Source organism: Triticum urartu, chromosome 5 (assembly GCF_003073215.2).
Source record: "Triticum urartu cultivar G1812 chromosome 5, Tu2.1, whole genome shotgun sequence".
In the NCBI taxonomy this organism is placed as follows: Eukaryota; Viridiplantae; Streptophyta; class Magnoliopsida; order Poales; family Poaceae; genus Triticum; species Triticum urartu.
In genome coordinates this window covers 167,778,820-167,799,903 of record NC_053026.1, presented here as the reverse complement: position 1 = coordinate 167,799,903, position 21,084 = coordinate 167,778,820, and the positions used below count along the sequence as shown (strand labels likewise).

The window sequence follows — 21,084 nt, the reverse complement described above, 5'->3', positions numbered from 1 at the left end:
CACACACATCAAAAAAATACATGGGTTGCACCTCTGGAAAGATGACAAAACCCTTAACAAAACACATGTAGAGCATCAGGTCATAGCATGCACACAATAATCATGGCAAAAATGACAAAAGCCTAAATGGAGTAGCAGATCTGACAATTAACTCAAGTAGCCCTCTTCTAACAGCATTTCGAGCATCAAGATGAACTCAAATGAAAATGATGCAATGGAATGAAATGATGTACTCTCTGAGATGAACATTTTGATATGCTATATGCATGAATCGGAGCTACGGATGCAAAGTTACGAGGCCATGAACATGGTAACATGGGTCTGCGATTCGGGGACTTAGAGAAAAATATACCCTCGGAAAAGTCAACGCAGGATGGCGCGGTGCGGGATGACGCGGATCCAGATCGGAGGGACCGTTTGGTTCGTGGGACGGGTGGATCTCATCCCACCCGTCCGGATCCGTGGCGGGCGGCGCTCGGCGGCTCGCTGGAGCTCCGGCAAGGCGAGGAGCGAGGCGGCGCCGGCGGAGCAAGGCAGAGGCGGCGGCGGAGATGGAGAAGGGCGGCGCGGCGGCGACGGAGCAAGTGCGGCGGCGGCGGAGCAAGGCAGAGGCGGCGGCGGAGATGGAGAAGGGCGGCGCGGCGGCGGCGGAGCAAGTGCGGCGGCGGCGGAGCAAGGCAGAGGCGGCGGCGGAGATGGAGAAGGGCGGCGCGGCGGCGGTGTTGGGCGGCGCCGGCGATTGAGAAGGGCGGCGCGGCACGCGATGGAGGCGGGGCGCGCTCGGGCCCAGGCGCGCGCGGGCGGGCCGGCCGTGGGCTGCGGCAGGCCGCGGCGGTGGGACGCGGTGGAGGGAGGCTGAGGTGGCGCGGCCTGGTTGGAGGAGAGGAGCGGCGCGGTGACGTGGTGCGCCATGATTCGCCGGGGTGACGCGTCCGGCGGACATGTCCGGTGCGGGATGGACGTGTCCGGCGGCGCGAGGAGGGAGATGGCTAGGGTTCATTCATGAAATGATCCGAAATTTCAGGGAGGGGCACATATTTATAGGTAGAGGGAGCTAGGAGAGTCCAAATGAGGTGCGGTTTTCGTCCACACGATCGTGATCGAACGCTCTAGATGATGGAGAGGGTTTAGGTGGGTTATGAGCCAAATTGGAGGGGTGTTGGGCTGCAACACACACGAGGCCTTTTCGGTCCCTCGGTTGACCGTTGGAGTATCAAACGAAGTCCAAATGGTACGAAACTTGACAGGCGGTCTACCGGTAGTAAACCAAGGCCGCTTGGCAAGTCTCGGTCTAATCCGGAAATGTTTAATCCCCAGACACGAAAGAAAGCTAGAAATGATCACCGGAGGAGAACGAAGCGCCGGAATGCAAAACGGACAACGGGGAAAATGCTCGAATGCATGAGACGAACACGTATGCAAATGAAAATGCACAAGATGACATGATATGAGATGCATGACACGCAAGCAATGACAAGGCAAACAACAGCGAATAACTAGACGACACCTGGCACATCGGTCTCGGGGCGTTACACCTACGCCGACCAACTACACTGGAGGTGGTGATTAGTACATAGACACCGGTGCAACGGCTCACATATTTGCTCATCCTGGTAACCTTGCCTCTTTCACTCCTGTCTTCACCGACCGCTGCATCATTGTCGGCGACGGTTCCACACTTCCTATCACACATGTTGGGCACACTTCTTTTCCTTCTACTTCTACTCCATTATCTTTGTCTAACATACTTGTGTTACCTCATCTTATTAAGAATCTCATGTCCGTTCATTGTTTCACTCGTGAAAATCATGTTACCGTTGAATTTGACAAGCTTGGTTTTTGTGTCGAAGACGCTCGCACCAGGATGGTACTTCAGCGATGTGACAGCCCCGGCAAGCTCTATCCGGTGCACTCGCCTTCATCCACCACCACCGCATCGGTTGCTCTCTCTACTGGCGTCGATCTTTGGCACGCTCGCTTGGGTCATTCCAACCCCGTCACATTTCGTCATATTCTTAGGAGTTTCAGTTTCAGTTGCAATAAGATCGAGGATCACACTTGTCATGCCTGTTGAGTCGGCAATCATGTTCGTCTGCCGTTTACTAATTCCACCACCATTGCTTCTTTTCCTTTCCAGTTGATTCATAGCGATGTGTAGACTTCTCCGGTTCCCAGTAACTCAGGTTATTTATATTATCTGGTCATTCTTGATGATTATTCTTATTATGTATGGATTTTTTCTTTGTGCAGAAAGTCGGATGCACTCTCTACCTTGGTGGCCTTTTTCTCCTATGTCCACACGCAGTTTGACCGTCCCATCCTTGCGCTTCAGACGGACAATGGAAAAGAGTTCGACAACCTCGCTTTCCGCACCTTTTTGTCGCATCACGACACAGTTTTCTGCCTCACATGCCTGTACACTTCACAGCAGAATGGTCGAGCCGAACGCGTCCTTCGCACTCTGAATGACTGCGTTCGCATGCTCCTGTTTCATGCCAATGTGCCGCCTCGTTTCTGGCCAGACGCACTCGCCACTACATCACTTCTTCTTAACATTAGACCATGCTGCCCATGGTGGAACTACGCACCTCACCATCTTCTCTTTGGCCCGCCCCCATCTTATGACGACTTGCGTATTTTTGGGTGCCTTTGCTATCCCAGCACTGCCGACACTACTTCTCACAAGCTTGCACCTCGATCTGTCGCTTGCATCTTCATCGGCTACCCCTACAACTCCAATGGATATCGGTGCTATGATCCCGTCTCCCACCGTGTGTTCACTTCCTGGCACGTTTACTTTGATGGGCATGTGTTTCCGTTTCACCAGGTACCCCCGGTTGTTCCTCCCTTCATTGTTGACGTGGACTCCTCGACGCCTCTCCCAAGGCGCTCACTCGCCTCTCTTGGCCCGCCCCTGGCTTTGAGATGCGCCCCCCGCATGCGGCGCCTCCTACAGCCATGGCACTGGCGCCCCCGACGTTGGCGCCCACGGCCCCCGCGGCTCCCGTGGCGCCCCTGATGCCCCCCCCCGACGCCCCCGACGTTGTCCCCCTCGGCGACCGCGGCCCCCGGGGCCCTCTTGGCGCCCCCGACCCCCCGGCACCTGTGGCCGGTCCGGTCACCCGTGCCCGTACTGTCATTTTTCGCCCGAGCTCGCGCTACGCCTCGGATGACTACGTCCATGCGGCGTCCACCACTGAGCCGTCGCCGTTGCTGTCCTCCGTTCGAGCCGCTCTTCGTGACCCGCTCTGGATGGCTGTGATGCAAGAGGAGTTTGACGCCCTGTTGCGCAACCGGACATGGTAGGTTGTTCCCCGTCCCCGACACGCCAACATGATTACCGGGAAGTGGGTCTTTAAACACAAGCTCCGTCCTAATGGTACCCTTGATCGCTACAAAGCGCGTTGGGTTGTTCGTGGCTTCCGACAGCATGCTGGCATCGACTTCACCGACACCTTCGCTCTGGTCGTCAAGCCCGGCACGATACGCATGGTTCTCCACTTTGCGGCCTCCCGTGCTTGGCCGGTGCACCAGATGGACGCCTCCAACACTTTCCTCCATGGCCATCTCGAGGAGCAGGTCTTCTGCCAGCAGCCCACCGGGTTTGTTGACCCGACACTTCCCGACTATGTGTGTCTGCTTTCGCGGTCCTTGTACGGACTCAAGCAGGCTCCGCGCACTTGGTACCAGCGCATCGCGGCGTTTCTCCACCAGCTTGGGTTCCGCTCTACCCGCTCGGACGCCTCGCTCTTCATCTATCATCAGGTCTCTGACACGGCCTACTTGCCGCTCTATGTCGACGACATCATCCTGGCGGCATGTACGACTGGTCTCCTCAGTCAGCCCACGGCTCGTCTTCGCGCTGAGTTCGCCATCAAGGACTTGGGTCCTTTGCACTACTTCCTCGGTGTCAAGGTGGTGCGCCGTCCGGATGGCTTCTTCCTTCATCAGCGGAAGTATGCTCACGAACTCCTCGAGCGCGCCGGCATGCTTAACTGCAAGCCCATCGCTACGCCTGTTGATACGAAGGCCAGGCTTTCTGCCACGGACGGTTCTCCTGCTTCAGATGCTGCTTTCTATCGGTCTATCATTGGTGCTCTCCAGTACCTCACTCTGACTCGACCGGAGATCCAGTATGCCGTGCAGCAGGTGTGTCTTCATATGCATGCTCCTCGAGACGTTCACTGGGCTGCCGTCAAGCGGATTCTCCGCTATATCTGCGGCACTATGGATCTTGGCGTCACGCTTCACGCTTCCGCCGACATCGCCCTCACCGCCTACTCCGATGCAGACTGGGCGGGCTGCCCTGACACTCGTCGCTCCACTTTAGGCTATTGTGTCTATCTTGGACCCTCACTCATCTCGTGGTCGTCCAAGCGTCAGCCTACGGTCTCTCGTTCCAGTGTTGAGGCTGAGTATCGTGCGATGGCCAACGCCGTCGCCGAGTGTTCGTGGCTTCGCCAGCTGCTTCAGGAGCTCTCTTGCCATGTTGACCATGCCACGGTGGTCTACTGCGACAACGTCTCGGCGGTCTACCTCTCCGCTAACCAGGTGCATCATCGACGGACCAAGCATATTGAGTTGGATATTCATATTCGGGAACAGGTGGCCCTTGGCCATATTCGCGTTTTGCACGTCCCTACTTCCCAACATTTTGTCGATATCATGACCAAGGGCTTGCCTACGGCATCATTTGAGGAGTTCTGGTCCACTCTTTGCGTCAGCCGCGGTGCCGCTTCGACTGCGGGGGGGGGGGGGGGGGGGGGGGGGGGGGGGGGGGGGGGGGGGGGGGGGGGGGGGTATTGAGTATATGTGTTATGTGCATATTGTGTATTGGGCCCGCCTCCTAGTTCCTTGTATAGTTGAGGTCTGTGATCCACCTTTGTACACCATATATATGTGCCTATGCACGAAGAGCAATACATGGTGCAATTCACATATTCTACATTTACTTTGAAAGATGAGCTTCAGGGAGCCGGCCCTATATTTTAAAGTGCTACTTCCTTCGTTTCTAAATATTTATCTTTTTAGAGATTTGAAATGGACTACCACATATGAATATATATAGACATATTTTAGAGTGTAGATTCACTCATTTTGCTCCGTATGTAGTCATTTGTTGAAATATCTAGAAAGACAAATATTTAGAAACAGAGAAAGTAAAATGGTATTTTGTATGAGAAAATGTACAAATAAGAAGGTATTGATTTTAGCCAGCTGTACGGTTTGCAGAAATATTAAACATAAAACTTGAGATTACATGAAGAAAAGTAAAAGTGAAATGCAGTCTTGCTTTTCTGATGTATCGGTTGAGTAATCTAACTCTTCGGAATTCTAGTCTGGGAAACACTTGTGGCAAATTGTGCAGAGTGCACTCACCATTTATTTATTTTTAGGTTGAAGGGAGTGCGCACAGACTTGAAATAGGATTTACACAAAAGAAAATGACACTTTGGTTTCTCTGTTAGCACTTTTTTTTCTGTGAGTACTTTAACAAAGAAGCAACCTAGAAATAGTTGCCACAATGACTTGGTTCCACTTGCACGAGAAGCAACCGCATGCCGGAAATAAGAGCATCTTTAATAGATGACGTAGAACAACGGTCATGTCCAAACAAATTACCGCTTGGGGCATTGAAAGTCAAAATATTGTTTCAATAGATGATGTATCTCTATTTAGTGTAAAAGAAATTGCAGCGGCCTTAAATTTTAGCTCCAAGTGTTGCAAATCCGTAGCACCTGTGGGACTGCCTCAAAACCAAGATTCAGTCGCACGCACCCTCGGTCTTCCAGCAAAAGTTTCCCAACCCTCAACCGCTTCGTCGCCCGATGGCACCGCCGCCGAATTCGGTCGCCACCATCGCATGTTGTTGCCCATAGTCACCAGATCCACCATGCCCACCACTGGATATGTCCATTTCGGTCGTGGGGTGTCTGTTTCATCCATTGCTGCCGTCGGTGCTCGTTTCGTCCACCGCAGTCCAGCTTCTCCGCCGGTCGTTTTGTCCATCGCCACCAGGCTTCTCCGTTTCCTCCCGTCAAAGATGTTGTCGCACTAGCCATCGCGAGCGCCATGCCGTACTATGATGTTCGTCGTCCGATGTCGGTCCACTTCACCACCAAGATCACCTGCGAGGGGGAGTGGAAGTGGGTCGGCACCTTCGAGACCGAGGAGCTCGCGGCACTCGCGTACGATGCAGTGGTGGTTCGATGCGGTCGGAGCTTGGCCGAGCTCAATTTCCCTGAGGTGGCTGACCATACAGATTCCTCGCCCCTTCCATGGTCTAGTGCGGAGAAGGCACAGCGCAGGGCCGAGGCCACTTATTAGCTGCACATGACAAAGCTGGCCCAGACTAATCCAGAACCCGTGGTGGCAAAGGTTGCATTCTATGCCAAGAGGGACGCGGAGCGCGTGAAGGAGGACAAGGAGCACCGACACGGTATAGAAGGTGATGTCCATGAGTTGTTCGACCAAATTGACAAGGAAGGTTGTTTCGATGAGGAGGAGGAGGAGGTGAAGCCTTCTACGAGCAATGACCACGAGATAGGCCCCTCGGCCGGAGGGGCAATCGACATCAACTTGTAGGAGTGACGATGAGTAGTGTGATGATTTACCATGGGACTGTTTAATTATCTAGTGTGATGTCGTTTTAATGCATAATGCTGAACCTTTTGTATTAGAGCTAGAAATTATGAAATATGCAATTAATCTTGGTTATGTTTGAAAGTTCAGGGTATCAGTTACGGAATAAAAACAAACCAGGTGTCCAAAAACCTTCTCCCATCATTTTTGGACACCACTTTTACATTGTCTATTGGAACCAAGGCTGCCTGCAGACAGACAGCAGACCCACCGACTGAGCTTTACTGTTTTGGTTCATCCAGTGCATACGGTGTACTGGCAGCACGTTTCAATCAGGGACCCTCAAAGATTACCACGCTTAACGAGAGAGAGAGAGAGCGCATGTGAAGAATATAAATTACCGTGGCTTTTTAGCCCCCTCAAATCCCCAAGAATGGAAATCAGCTGCCATTTGCAGTACCTTTCACCCGGAATGCATCCTCTCCCTGCCACGTCACCACCAGTCACCACCGTCATGGTACGTATACATTTGTTGCGGATTTTGCTTAGCCCCTCCGCAAATTTCCGCAACCACCGCCTCCTTTTTGGTTTCCTTGAGCCGCTGCAATTCCCACTTGACTACTACTCTCTTCATTTCAAAATATAGTGTGCCTGTATTTTTCGAGGTCTCATTTTAACCATAATTTAACCAACAAGACCAACTGCGGCGGAAGAAAAAATTATATAATTGAAAACTTCTTTCGAATACGAATTCACTGATATATTTTTGCTTCCGCCACAATCGGTCTTGATAGTTAAATTTATGGTCAAAGTTAAAGCATGGGAATAGAGAAAGCACTGCATTGTACTCTCTCCGTTTCTAAATACTTGTCTTTCTAGTCATTTCAACAAGTGACTACATACGGAGCAAAATGAGTGAATCTACACTCTAAAATATGTCTACATATATCCGTATGTAGTAGTCATTTGAAATGTCTAGAAAGACAAATATTTAGAAACGAAGCGAGTAGAATGGAGGGAGTACTACTCGTTCTGGCTCTGCCCTGCCACCCCCAACATTATTCCCTCTCTCGCCCAAGCTGTCCTGCCCCGCCTCCGCCTCGCGGCAGCAACAGCAATAGGAGCAATACCTGCAGCTGCAGCCCACCACCAACCGCGCCACGCCATTTACCACCATATAATCATCACCCGCCCCCAGGCTTGTCGGGAGCGAAGCCAAGCCAGTCTTGTGTTGGAAGAACGCCTCACCATCCATCAGAGCAGCTCGGCTTGCAGATCGAGAGTGAGGGAGTGAGAGGCAATGGCGACTTCGTTCCAGGGGACGACCACCAAGTGCAACGCCTGCGACAAGACGGTGTACCTCGTCGACAAGCTCACCGCCGACAACCGGGTCTACCACAAGGCCTGCTTCAGGTGCCACCACTGCAAGGGCACCCTCAAGGTCTTCCGCCTCCCCCCTTCCCCACTCCTCCTTCCCCAGTCCTTCACTTGTTCTTCAACTTGTTCTATGTTTCTGTGACACAGCTCGCGAATTACAACTCGTTCGAAGGAGTGCTCTACTGCAGGCCTCACTTTGACCAGCTCTTCAAGAGGACCGGGAGCCTCGACAAGAGCTTCGAAGGTACGCCCTTAGCTTAGCACATGTTGTCGTCTCTGCATTCCTTTGCAATTCTTCAGAAAGTAATGGAGGAATGTTGATTCAGGCACTCCAAAGGTTGTCAAGCCGGAAAGGAATGTTGGGAATGAGGTATCCATCCACTAATCTCCTCTAACATTTATATATTCTCTGCAGAGTGTAGTACGTAGATCATTGGTAGTATTGTTTTTCCAAAGATGATCCAAAACACACACACCCAAGATGGTCCAAAACGTACATAGATTTTTCTTTTCTTTTCCAACCATGCAAGAGAGCTCCATTAAGAAGGAAGAGAGTGCAACACCGGATCCGAGCAGATAGGGAGCTTAGTTCAATAGAAAATGACGTTTTGCAAACTGATAGGCAGAATATCGACAAAATAGTGCGACTAATCGGCATTATTGATCATTTGTTCTTTGTGAGCTAGTACCACATTTGGTGATGCTTATCATGAGTGTTTTCTTGGCAGAATGCTATTAAAGTCTCGAGCGCATTTGCTGGCACCAGAGAGAAATGTTTTGGATGCACCAAGACAGTCTATCCAATTGAGAGGGTACTATTATTTTCTACTCTTATTATGTCTCAATTAAGTACTATATCTGCATTATTATCCTCTGGACTGCTACTTTTTAGCTGGAGTTTCCTTTACTTAACAACATGTGGCTGGATTCATATTCATCTGCTGCATTTCCAAGTTGGGCATTCAATTATTCATCTTCTTTTTCTATGACAAGACAAGGCGACACGGACGTATTGTTCATATCATACCTCTTTGGTTTGCATACATGACAGTGCTCTGATCATGACACCCGCACCAACTCTGCAGGTTACTGTGAACAACACCATGTACCACAAGAGCTGCTTCAAATGCTGCCATGGAGGGTGCACCATCAGCCCTTCGAATTACATCGCGCATGAGGGCAAGCTCTTCTGCAAGCACCACCACACCCAGCTGATCAAAGAGAAGGGCAATTTCAGCCAGCTCGAGAACGATCACGACAAGACGTCACAGAGTGCCGGGTCAGTGGATGATGAAGACTCGGAGTATTAGTCAGTCCTTGAGGATATCCAGAGATGAATAACGAGCCCTTTTGCATTTGCACCAGAGCAGTATGTCTTTCTGCTGTGTGGTTCTTTTGAGTTTTTCCAATCGAGATCAAGTGCATTCCAAAGACAATTATGTTATTGCCTTGTACGCATGTAAACCTTGTTATATCCGAGTCAAAATATCTCTACCTGGTTCGAAGACGTCTGTGTGCATACAAGCAAGAGAACCGTAAGTTGATTTATCATTTGTCTAAAGAATAGGTAATAGGGGCAAAACTTTTTTATGTCTAAAAGAAGAAAACTCTGAACAACTTTAATCTTTCCACAGAAACGAAATGAGCTGGTACCCCAAAAAGAATAGGTACAGATCTGGAGGCCCGTTAAGTAATCAGTACTGAAAAAGACATTACAACAAGCTATACAAATATGATTATTTTTTTTGTGTGTCGACAATAGAACAAAGCTTTCTAGCAGGTTTGAAGCAAGTAATGATAGATGTGTTGGGGATACAGTACTGAAGAAGTATTGTTTTATGCATAATTAACTGAAAAGGAAGTCATCCAAAGATACAACTATACTATACAATGTAGGCTGTGGCATCATTAGCAATGCAAACATCTTAAGATATCACTGGCAAGCCATTTATAACACAGGATATAAAAAAACATGCATTCACTGAGAAAGATTTGAATGGCCACAACATGATTTGTCCTCTTTATGTTCCATTATTTTGGCTTGTTAGCCCAAGAGGATGGACAAAATTAGTTCAGATACATAAATCAGAGAGGGCCTTTTCTACCTAGTTCCAATTTATTTCGGCCCCTAGAATCTCATTGCCAGCGAAAAAAGTGCACAAGGCCATCAGAACGCTGCAAGATCATGAGACGACCAACCTGTCCCTGGGAAGAAAACTCTAGAGTCACTTGCCAGCTGAAATGTAGTGTATGAGAGGATCAGAAGTTGCTCTAAATTTCAAGGATCAATCATGGCAGTCACTTGCCAGCTGTTGGGATTACCAGGCAGGCACCCAGCTTGAATATCCTGACACCCTCACTAGCTGTCCTTTGACCAACTAGCATGCCAATTTCCTCCCATCAACTGTTTCATTTGCTTATTTATAATTATGACAGCAGGACAACATAGAATTATTACGGGGGCCCTTAACACACATGTCGGTTGACATGTAAAGGGAGAATATCAAGAATGGAGTAAGGGAGGAATTAGCCAGATGCAGTATCAAAATGAAGAGGGTCCTGGGACAGTCATAACTAATAATCAACCGGAATGATGAATGATGTGGTACTTCCTCCGTCCCAAAATAAGTGTTGTGGTTTTGGTCCAAATTTGACACGGCACTTATTTTCGGATGAAGGGAGTATATACCAACATAAAATATTAGTCAAAAAATACATGTAAAATGTAGATAATGCGGCATTTCACATAATGAAGATGAGTAGCTCCAAAGAGATCTTAGACCTAGAATGAATCTTTATCTTCATGAACCAGAAGCATACAAGTAGGAAACAGGGAAACTACTCCTTATCTTTACTGTGATTTTCCGTGTCCCCTGGCCAAACAATAGAATCTGCATCTGCTTGCTATTCTTAGCTGTACGTTTTCCTACTGTTTGGCAAAGTGGCAGACTGGCAGTACCATATTCTACCAGGGCAGTAGTAATCACCACTAATCACTGCAGACAGTGCACACAGCACACTGGTCTTGAATTGCTGACCGTATGTGATGTACATGTACAGGCATTTCCAACAAAACAGCTAGGCGTCCTCAGGTCTTTCACTACTGGGCTCCACATGGCGACTTGCGCTGAAGAAGAGGGCTCATGGTAAGCAAATCTACACCTAGAGGAGAAAGATAGACGATACAAGTTTATTAGAAATATTGTGTAGATCACTGCTACCACTTACCACCAGATACAAACCGACTGTAATTATATGCAGAGATCTGACAGGTTAACTATCTTGAGCATGGAATACAGGGAGATATATGCTCTTGAGAAATGCAACTGCGAGTAATACTATGAGAAACTATATGCAAGAGTAGAACATTACATGTTTACCTATCCACACAGCGAGGTACTAGTGTCAAAAACGCTCTTATATTATGGGACAGAGGGAGTAGAACTGAAGTGCTAAGCTGATATAGTGGTGAATCAATTATTTTGATAGCTGAGCAAAAAGTGGTGCTATTATAATACAGTACTATTACCATAAGAATCACTTGATATCTTTTCTACAACACCAAGGGCCAGTTTGTTCATTTGACAAAAAGCAAAAACCTTAAATAAACAAGAAAACAAGGCAACATTAACCTTCTCTATTATCATGAGATAACATTAACATTCAATATCAGATGAATTGCACAGGAAGTTGCAAAGTTTTACAAGACTGCCCTTAAAGGCACAGCATTCACCTAAAATGGGACAACAAAACAGCACCTACGAAGAAGTAACAACTCCATTTATTGAGAATTAAATTTTGTAATAATGTTACAAGGGTATTCTAGCAACAAGTAAATGCCAGAAGGGACCACCATTCAGTGCAGTATCAGGATACACGGTTATCCTACAAACAAGTACAAGACCAAAGGGCCAGATCTGGCGAATTGCCATCTATAGTAGTAGTACAACAACTGGAGGCAACATGCTTCATGCCAGATGCAAATTTTTTCCCTAACAATGATGTACAGATGGTTTCCTAGCCCTAGCAACAATTACATGCCAGAAGGACATTTCTTTAGTATGAAGTATCAATAATACAACCATCCATGGAGACATGGTTGAGATCTATAATTGAATTGCTTCCGGTGAATCCGAACCCAAAGGTTCCATCTTCATAAAGCCAAATCCTCCCCTCTACATTACTGGTATCATCGAAGGGAGCTAACAGATGAGGATGAACTAGGTCAAAACTTGAATTGATGCACAATATCCGAGAGACTGCTTTGTTCCATGTCTCTGTATGGCCACAAGTAACAACTTGAATATGCTCAAGGCAACTATAACGGTCCAGCTCCTGTTCAGAGAATGGTGGTTCAAGAAATGTAGCATCTGTAGTCCAGAAGACAGGGGAGTAGCCTGAGTTTTGGCCCCTATTCTCACTAACTCGTCGACAAGTCACTCCACCAATGTCGTCATAGCTGATAATGTAAAATTCCAGAGTCTTATTCTCGCATACACCCTGTTTGAGGAAAATAAAGGTTAACATCATATTTCCTATAAATTACAAAAGATATTCTGTAAACTAATAAAAGTGATTTGAGAAATCAGCTGATGATATATGCTCCCTCTGTTCCAAAATAAGGGTCGTGGTTTTAGTTCTTGAACTAAAACCACAACCCTTATTTTGGAACGGAGGGGGCACACATTAACCTTCTATTGGACTATTATGTTTTAGACAATGTCAATGTCCACATACTAATGAAAACAATCTATATACGATATAAACATATCAGAGTTTCTTGTGAACAAAATCAGTAACAACAAACTAGAACAGCAAATCATAACTGCGGAACTATCATTCATGAGCTAATTTGCTACACATAACAAGAGATAGAGAGAAAAAAGCAAAAAATGAACTCATATTTAGAAGTTGCATGCAAACCTTGTCTGAGATCTCATACTAGTAAGTAGCAATGTACAGGAAATAACCCATACTTTCCAAAGCCTTAACATGGTAAGCGAGGGTTCTCTTCAATTTTCTATCCACCAACAGGGCTCCTAGTCAGAGACATATGGGGATGCAAAATTTTGCACTGGCAGTACTGCAACCACTTGTCAAATTCAGCACTCTAACATCGCGACTATGGAAAAAACAGTTACTTGCACCGCCAATTCCATGCAGCCTTTACGATAGTTTCTCAATTAAATCACAAATATCAGAGGAGTTGAACCTGCGAATTTCGCTAGCCTTCCATTTCCAAAATAAACCAAAAAATAACATTTATTTGAGCTTTCATGATAGAAGTCCTAGTCATCCCAAACAAGTAGGAACTGAAACCTCTTAGGCAGTAATGTTATATCCTTAGTTCTGGCGGCAGCACTAAATGGAACTACACCAAGTTTTCAAGCTTTTGCTATCCAATGAGAATCACATTCTCAGTCTGTACAGCCTTGTGACCATGCATTCTCGTATCATGACACAACAGGGATTCTGACTGCTGACATAGTTCCACACTGACACAACAGGGATTCTGACTGCTGACATAGCTTCCACACAGCATTATATGTTCGTGGGGCGATATGAACGGTGAACCATGAAAGACACTGCTTGCCATGCTAGCAAGGAAAACCACCTCTGGTGGTACCGCCCTTACCCTTTCATTAGCACTATCTGTGAAAACCAAAAAATAGCTATTCTAACAAGAACTCAAAGTCAACACGACTGCCACTGAGCAATTTTTCTTCAAAAAGGTTATCAGATTTTCAAATGGCTATGATTTTAAGAACAGTTAAATGCACCTAGGTTATCCATAGTTCAATTCTAAGAGAAACACCTTCATGCTCTCTTTAGCGACAATCAATTCCAAGTGACCTCCTTTGACAGTCATGGGTGTGGTCCACCATAACAAGCATGCGAATTCGAACTTCAACAGATATTTCAAACTCAATTCCAAGCATGTGCATGATACGCAGGTCAGCATAGAGGCCCTGGGGCAAACACTATGAATGCGCACAATTTTAACTTGAACAGATATCTCAAACTACATAAACTGTGCCATGGGCAAATGGACAGCAATTCGATTATAGCATTCAATCAAAAACAATTTACACAATAACTAACATATCCAATTTTCAGTGCCAACATCTGACAGATAATGCTGCTATGCTATTTCAATCCAAGATATATCTCAGTCATCTCCAATCAACATAATAGCGATGATCGCCTGGCCAGGGAGTAATATAAACTAATACCCAAGTAATCCTCGTATAGTGCACGCAATTCATGTCAAAGTACGGATGCTCGAAAAGCGGAGCAATCACACATGAACAAACATATTATCCACAAGAGTGCAGGCTACATTCTGATCTTATATGGCAAGCTCCCAAAACTGACCTATGCTAATAGGTGCAACAACAGACAACTGATCTATGCCAATTCCTCACACGAGCAACTACATTTCGCAGTATCCGCAACAGCAACGATTCCACATGCACTCCAAGAGTATTAATATAAATCAACTACTCCAAGGAGAATACTATGCAACAACAGATTAGCAAGCTCTGTGTGCAAAGGAAGCACCTTCCACAGGCCCTGCAGCGGCCGCGCTTTGGTCGGCTCAGCATCTGGAATCCTCACAAAGTGTTCAGGCTCCATTCGACCACCTTTCCTCCTTCCCTGCCTCTCCCGCCTTCTCCTCCCTGCCCCGGGGCTCCTACGGTTCGCGAAATGCATATACATCTCCTCCGGCGGCGATCCTCCTTCCATCCCCTCCTCCTCATCTTCCCCCGACGCCGCCTCCACCACAATGTGGTTGTCCCCGACGAAGTTGACGCAGACCGGAACCTCTCCGAGAGCCGCCACCGTGTCACCGGATTCCGCCACGGAGAGCGTCACAAAAGGGGACTTGGAGACGGCGAGGCCGCGCTTGGAGGGTGCGAGGAGGGAGGCCGCGAGAGTGGCGCGCGGAGCCCACTCGAACGCGACGAGGGATGGCGAGCCGGAGTGGGAGGAGGGGAGGCGGCGCCAAAGGCCGAGGAGGCGGCGTAGCCGGTGGAGGGAGCGGAAGAGGCGACGCACGGAGGCCGGGCAGGCCTCCGGGGAGGGCCGCGGGGGCGGGAGGCCGAGGCGGAGCGCGAGCGCGAGCGGGAGCGCCGGGGAAGACGCCGCGGCGAAGAGGGCGCGACAGGTGCAGGCGGCGGCGGCAGCGTCGGCCGGCGCGAGGAAGGCCAGGATCGCGAGCAGCGCATCCTCCGGCAGATCCTCCAGCGCCGTCTCCGCCGCCGCCACCAGTGAGGTCGCCATGGTGCAAGAGCTAGGGTTAGGATTTCCTTCGAGTATTCCCGATGAGATCGGCGTGTGTTGGTGCTTGAGAGGCGGTGGCATTGGGGATTTGGAAACGGGCGGTGGTCGGAGTCGGAGGCGTGGGAGGAAGTGAAAATGGGCTTGGGTGCGAATATTCGCCGGGAGACAGCGTTTCCTTCAAGAGTTTTTTCTTTCTTTTTGCGGGCGTTTCCTTCGAGAGTTCGAGTCAGTCGGCCAAGGGCCATCGGGACTTCGGGAGCCCGGCGGCGAGTAATTTCCCCGACACAGAGCGCCTTTGTTTCTTTTTTTAGGCAAAGCAGAGCTTTATAGATTAACGGCGCTTGGACATATCCTCGAGACACAGGCAGCCATAGCGGACGGTATAATAGAGTTCCATTTCATACAAACATTAGGTAAGCATATACGACCGATCTAGGCTATTCTTACTGAAAAAGGCTTTCGCCTCACTTTATAAATAAAGCAAACCGTCAGAGAGCACACATACAAGGACTAGTCCATACACACACCCAAGTCTCATAACATAGTATAAAGGTTCTGCTGAGGGCACAGCTCAACAAGCTCAAAAATAAAAACCAGAAAAAGTCGGACGAGGAAAGCGTCTAGTCTGGTTCCGGCGGGGGCGGCGGGGGTGGCGGCGACAGACGGACAGCCATCGAGCGGAGGTCGGCGATGAAGGCGTAGATGGTGTCGCGGTCCTGAGGGCGGCTAAACGGCCGCCAAAGTTGTAAGAAACCCGAAAGTTTGAAGAGAGCGTCAGTAGCCCGTCGAAGAGGAGTACACTGGATCACAAGCTTATTGCGGATCGTTCAGAGGGTCCAAGCGAGGATGTAACGTCCTCGATGCGTCTATATCTCTCACGTGTCGAAGCATGACTTAGAGGCATAACCGCATTGAAAGCAATATCGCAAGTGAGGTAATCTTCACACAACCCATGTAACAAATAAAAGAAAGAGATACATAGTTGACTTACAATCACCACTTCATACAATTACATGAATAAAGCAATACATCATCCAAATACACTCAAAATCCGGCTACGGAACTAAAATAAAAGAAGACTACCCCAAATGCTACACAGATCCCCGATCGACCCCAACTGGGCTCCACTACTGATCAACTAGAACGAAACAACACAAAGGACAAGATCTTCATCGAGCTCCTCCTTGAGCTTGGTTGCGTCACCTGCTCGGTAACATCGGCACCTGCAAACTGGTTTTGAAAGTATCTGTAAGTCACGGGGACTCAGCAATCTCACACCCTCGCGATCAAGACTATTTAAGCTTATGTGTAAGGTAAAAAGGTATGAGGTGGAGCTGCAGCAAGCGACTAGCATAGATGGTGGCTAACATACACAAATGAGAGCGAGAAGAGAAGGCAAAAGTACGGTCGAGAAACTATGATCAAGAAGTGATCCTAGAACAACCTACGTCAAGCATAACTCCAACACCGTGTTCACTTCCCGGACTCCGCCGAGAAGAGACCATCACGGTTACACACGCGGTTGATGCATTTTAATTAAGATCAACTTTAGGTTTTCTACAACCGGACATTAACAAATTTCCATCTGCCCATAACCGCGGGCACGGCTTTCGAAAGTTCAAATCCTTGCAGGGGTGTCCCAACTTAGCCCATCACAAGCTCTCACGGTCAACGAAGGATATTCCTTCTCCCAAGACAATCCGATCAGACTCGGCATCCCGGTTATAAGACATCCTCGACAATGGTAAAACAAGTCCAGCAACACCGCCCGAATGTGCCGACAAATCCCGATAGGAGCTGCACATATCTCGTTCTCAGGGCACACTCAGATGAGACATCCTACGAGTAAAATCAACCCTCAAGTTGCCCCGAGGTGGCCCCACAGTCTACTCGGTCGGACCAACACTCAGAGGAGCACTGGCCCAGGGGGGTTTAAATAAAGATGACCCTTGAGTCTGCAAAACCCAAGGAAAAGAAAAGGCTAGGTGGCGAGTGGTAAAACCAATGTTGGGCATTGCTGGAGGAGTTTTATTCAAGGCGAACTGTCAAGGGGTTCCCATTATAACCCAACCGTGTAAGGAACGCAAAATCCGAGAACATAACACTGATATGACGGAAACTAGGGAGGCAAGAGTGGAACAAAACACTAGGCATAAGGCCGAGCCTTCCACCCTTTACCAAGTATATAGATGCATTAATTAAATAAGATATATTGTGATATCCCAACAAAATATCCATGTTTCAAACATGGAACAAGCTCCAATCTTCACCTGCAACTAACAACGCTATAAGAGGGGCTGAGCAAAGCGGTAACATAGCCAAACAACGGTTTGCTAGGACAAGGTGGGTTAGATGCTTGGCTTAACAATATGGGAGGCATGATAAGCAAGTGGTAGGTATCACAGCATAGGCATAGCAAAAGAGCGAGCAACTAGCAAGCAAAGATAGAAGTGATTTCGAGGGTATGGTCATCTTGCCTGAAATCCCGCAAGGAAGAAGAACAAGTCCATGAAGAAGACAAACGGACGTAGTCGAACGGGCCCTCATAACGCGATGATAACGGAACCAACCCGAAGAAGCAACACCGGAAAGAAGCACACAACATAGTAAACAACCAACACATGAACATGGTATGATATGCGGGATGCGGCATGTGATGCATATGCATGATTTGGAGAGAAATGATTGAACCTGGCCTCAACTTGGAAATCCAAGAGTGCCACTGGAAAGGTGAGGTGATTTCGGTTGAAATCTATATAAAGACCACCGGAATCGGATGCACGGTTTGGAAATGGCAAGCAAAACAAATATGGCACCGGTCTGCGATAATCAGCAAGTGGCCTTCTAAATGCATCAAGACAAATATGCTACATCACTCAAACATGGCAACAAAATACATGGTAGGGATCCACTCAAGATGATTGACAAAATATGAACACTGAGCTACGGCTAATTCCTCCATTAACATGTTCAAACAAGCATGGCAAAAGAGTAAATGATAACAGGTTTCAGACTTAGTGAAATTAACACAAGTCTGGAATTTATTATCAGGAAGCAATCTTTAAAGTATGAAAACTACATGCTACAGGAACATATCATGGCAAAGCAAGGCATGGCATGAAGCTACTCAAAGCACTTAACAAAAAGGCCCTTAGTGACTTTGAGCCAAAAGGGATCAGAAAATACAATTGCAAGCATGTGAACATAGCAAAAACATAAACAGATTCAAACTTAGTGAAAAACTGGAGCATGCAAAACAGATTAACAAGTAGACATGTTTACGAGCTCGATGCACTCACTACAGAGCATGGCATGACAAACTAAGCATACACCCATCAAGAAGACATGGCATAGAAGCTAGACATGGCAGGAACAACAACATAGCATGCATGGATCAATAGCAACATCCTCGGCAAAATCGCTAAACATGTCAACAATCTGCTAGGATCATTTTATAGCAAAAGTAGAGCTCGATTGACTCAAGCTAGGATGCTCCATAAATGCAAACAAGGACATGGATGGATATAGCACCACAATATTAACAAAACATCCTTACTGATCATCCTCAAAAGAGGCACGAATCACTAGGAGACAACATCAACATATGTCATAACAACGAAAACAGGACAAGGACTTAGTGAAATTCTAAGTCCCTGAAATCAGCATTAACGATTACGCTACTTTGCATGCTTGTGCTAGTCACCACAAATATCACAAAAATACATGGCAAGTACCTCTGCAAAGATGACATGGCATTCTACAAAACACATGTAGAGCTCAAGATCATAGCATGCACACATTAATCATGGCAAAAATGACAAAAGGTCATTTGCTGAAACAGATCTGATAAATTCATCACATAGCCCTCTTCCAACAGCATTTCGGGTATCAAGATGAGCTCAAATGAAAATGATGCAATGAGAATATATGATGTACTCATCGAGACAAACATTTTGATATGCTACACGCACGAATCGGAGCTACGGATGCGGAGTTATGCCATGATGAAAATGCCTAAAAAATTATTGGGATAAAATGACTTAGGGAGAAATTGGACCTCGCGGAAAGTCAACGGGCGGAGTGGATCGGTTCGGGCGAGGTGGATCCGGGTGCGGGCGAGGCAGAGGAGGACCCGGGCGACGGAGACAGCGGCTCCGGCGAGGTCATCGCCGGCGGGGCGGCAGATCCGGCCGGGCTCCCGTGGCCGGATTTGGCGATGGCGGCGGCGGAGCTCCTCCGGGGCGGAGCGAAGACGAAGGCGACGCGCGGCGCCGGAGCGGGCGGCGGTCGCCGGCGAGGCGAAGGACGGCGGCGGTGCGCATCGAGCGAGGCGGCGGCGGGCAGGTCCCCTGGCAGCGGCGGCACTAGGGCAAGAGGAGAGCGGGAGCGAGGGATCGGGCGGCTGGTGGCGGGGCACCCTCGGGCCCGGGCGGGCCGGCCGTGGGCCGCGCGGGCCGCGGCGGTGGGAGAGGCGCGCGAGACAGGTGGCGCTGCGCCACTGGCTCGGGGCGGCGGCGTGGGACGTCCGGCGGGAGGCGGACATGTCCGACGGCGGCGTGGGAGTTTAGCTAGGGTTTTGTACCGCGCGAAAAAATCGGAGGAGATCACATATTTATAGGTAGAGGGAGCTAGGAGTGTCTAAATGAGGTGCGGTTTGCGGCCACGGGGTCGTGATCGAACGACCGAGATGATAGAGGGGGTTTTGGTGGGTTTTGGGCCACTTTGGAGGGGTGTTGGGCTGCAACACACACGAGGCCTTTTCGATACCTCGGTTAACCGTTGGAGTATCAAACGAAGTCCAAATGGCACGAAACTTGACAGGCAGTTTACCGGTAGTAAACCAAGGCCGATGACAAGTCTTGGTCCAATCCGAAAGCGTTTAACACCCGCACACGAAAAGAGGTAGAAAGGGACACCGGATGACATAGTAGCGCCGGATTGCAAAACGGACAACGGGGAAAATGCTCGGATGCATGAGACAAGCATGTATGCAAATGAAATGCACATGATGACATGATATGACATGCATGACACGCAAGAAATGACAAGGCAACAACAACGAATAACTGGAGGACACCTGGCACATCGGTCTCGGGGCATTACAACACTCCACCACTACGAGAGGATCTCGTCCCGAGATCTAGAATGGCACCGGAGGAAAAAACGGAAGAGAAAAAGAAGAGGTAAAACTAAGTTGCTTCTTTGACCAATGAGTGAAACCAAAGAACCTTGAAAAGGTTAAGCCATTTCGAGTACAACGGAGATGACGAAGCTGAAAACACTCCGTTAGAAAAGAGGAACAAGGGAGAACAACTTCGGGCAGCACTCCGATTGAAAAGAAAAGGAATAGAATAAGAACTTGGTAAGATGAGAAGATACTTGATGAAATCACAACACACTGCCTCCGGAATTATTGAATGAATGTAACAAGGGGTAACAAAGATCTCAGACAGTACTCCGGTTGAAAAGATATGAAAGGCTTGATAAGGCGAAAAGAACTTGAGCAAAATGGCACAACACTCCGGTTGAATGAATAGGCATGAAAAGAACATGATCTTTGACAAAATGAGATGATGCGTTGAAAAGAGCAACATCACAATGCCTCCGGAAGAAAAGAATAGAAGATAGATAATTGAAATAGGAGAATGGAGAAGAAAATTCCAACTTCTGCCACAAAAGAGCTTGAGAAGGCATCCTTAGGAGAAGGTTCGGACGGAGTTGTTGGAAAGCCAACAACGAAAGGATAAGCTTGATGTGGGCTTTGGAAGACATCTCAAAAACTGAGTTGAAATTCTGCCACTGACGGAAAACGATAGATTGGGTTGATATGACAAGGAGATG

At 48.1% G+C, this 21,084-nt stretch overlaps 2 protein-coding genes across 2 annotated transcripts; one reads left to right on the top strand and one right to left on the bottom strand.

Annotated features, from left to right (window-relative positions):
- The first annotated feature begins 7,677 nt into the window (after positions 1 to 7,677).
- On the top strand, positions 7,678 to 9,466 carry LOC125508284 (LIM domain-containing protein WLIM1). Its single transcript, XM_048672944.1, has 5 exons — positions 7,678 to 8,023; positions 8,107 to 8,203; positions 8,286 to 8,329; positions 8,688 to 8,771; positions 9,045 to 9,466. Exons 1-5 carry the CDS (start codon positions 7,883 to 7,885, stop codon positions 9,267 to 9,269), a joined length of 591 nt encoding a protein of 196 aa, XP_048528901.1. The 5' UTR covers positions 7,678 to 7,882; the 3' UTR covers positions 9,270 to 9,466.
- Positions 9,467 to 11,718: 2,252 nt separating this feature from the next.
- On the bottom strand, positions 11,719 to 15,430 carry LOC125508282 (F-box protein At3g12350). Its single transcript, XM_048672943.1, has 2 exons — positions 14,521 to 15,430; positions 11,719 to 12,459 (listed from the first exon to the last, which is right to left on the bottom strand). Exons 1-2 carry the CDS (start codon positions 15,322 to 15,324, stop codon positions 12,016 to 12,018), a joined length of 1,248 nt encoding a protein of 415 aa, XP_048528900.1. The 5' UTR covers positions 15,325 to 15,430; the 3' UTR covers positions 11,719 to 12,015.
- Positions 15,431 to 21,084: the final 5,654 nt, after the last annotated feature.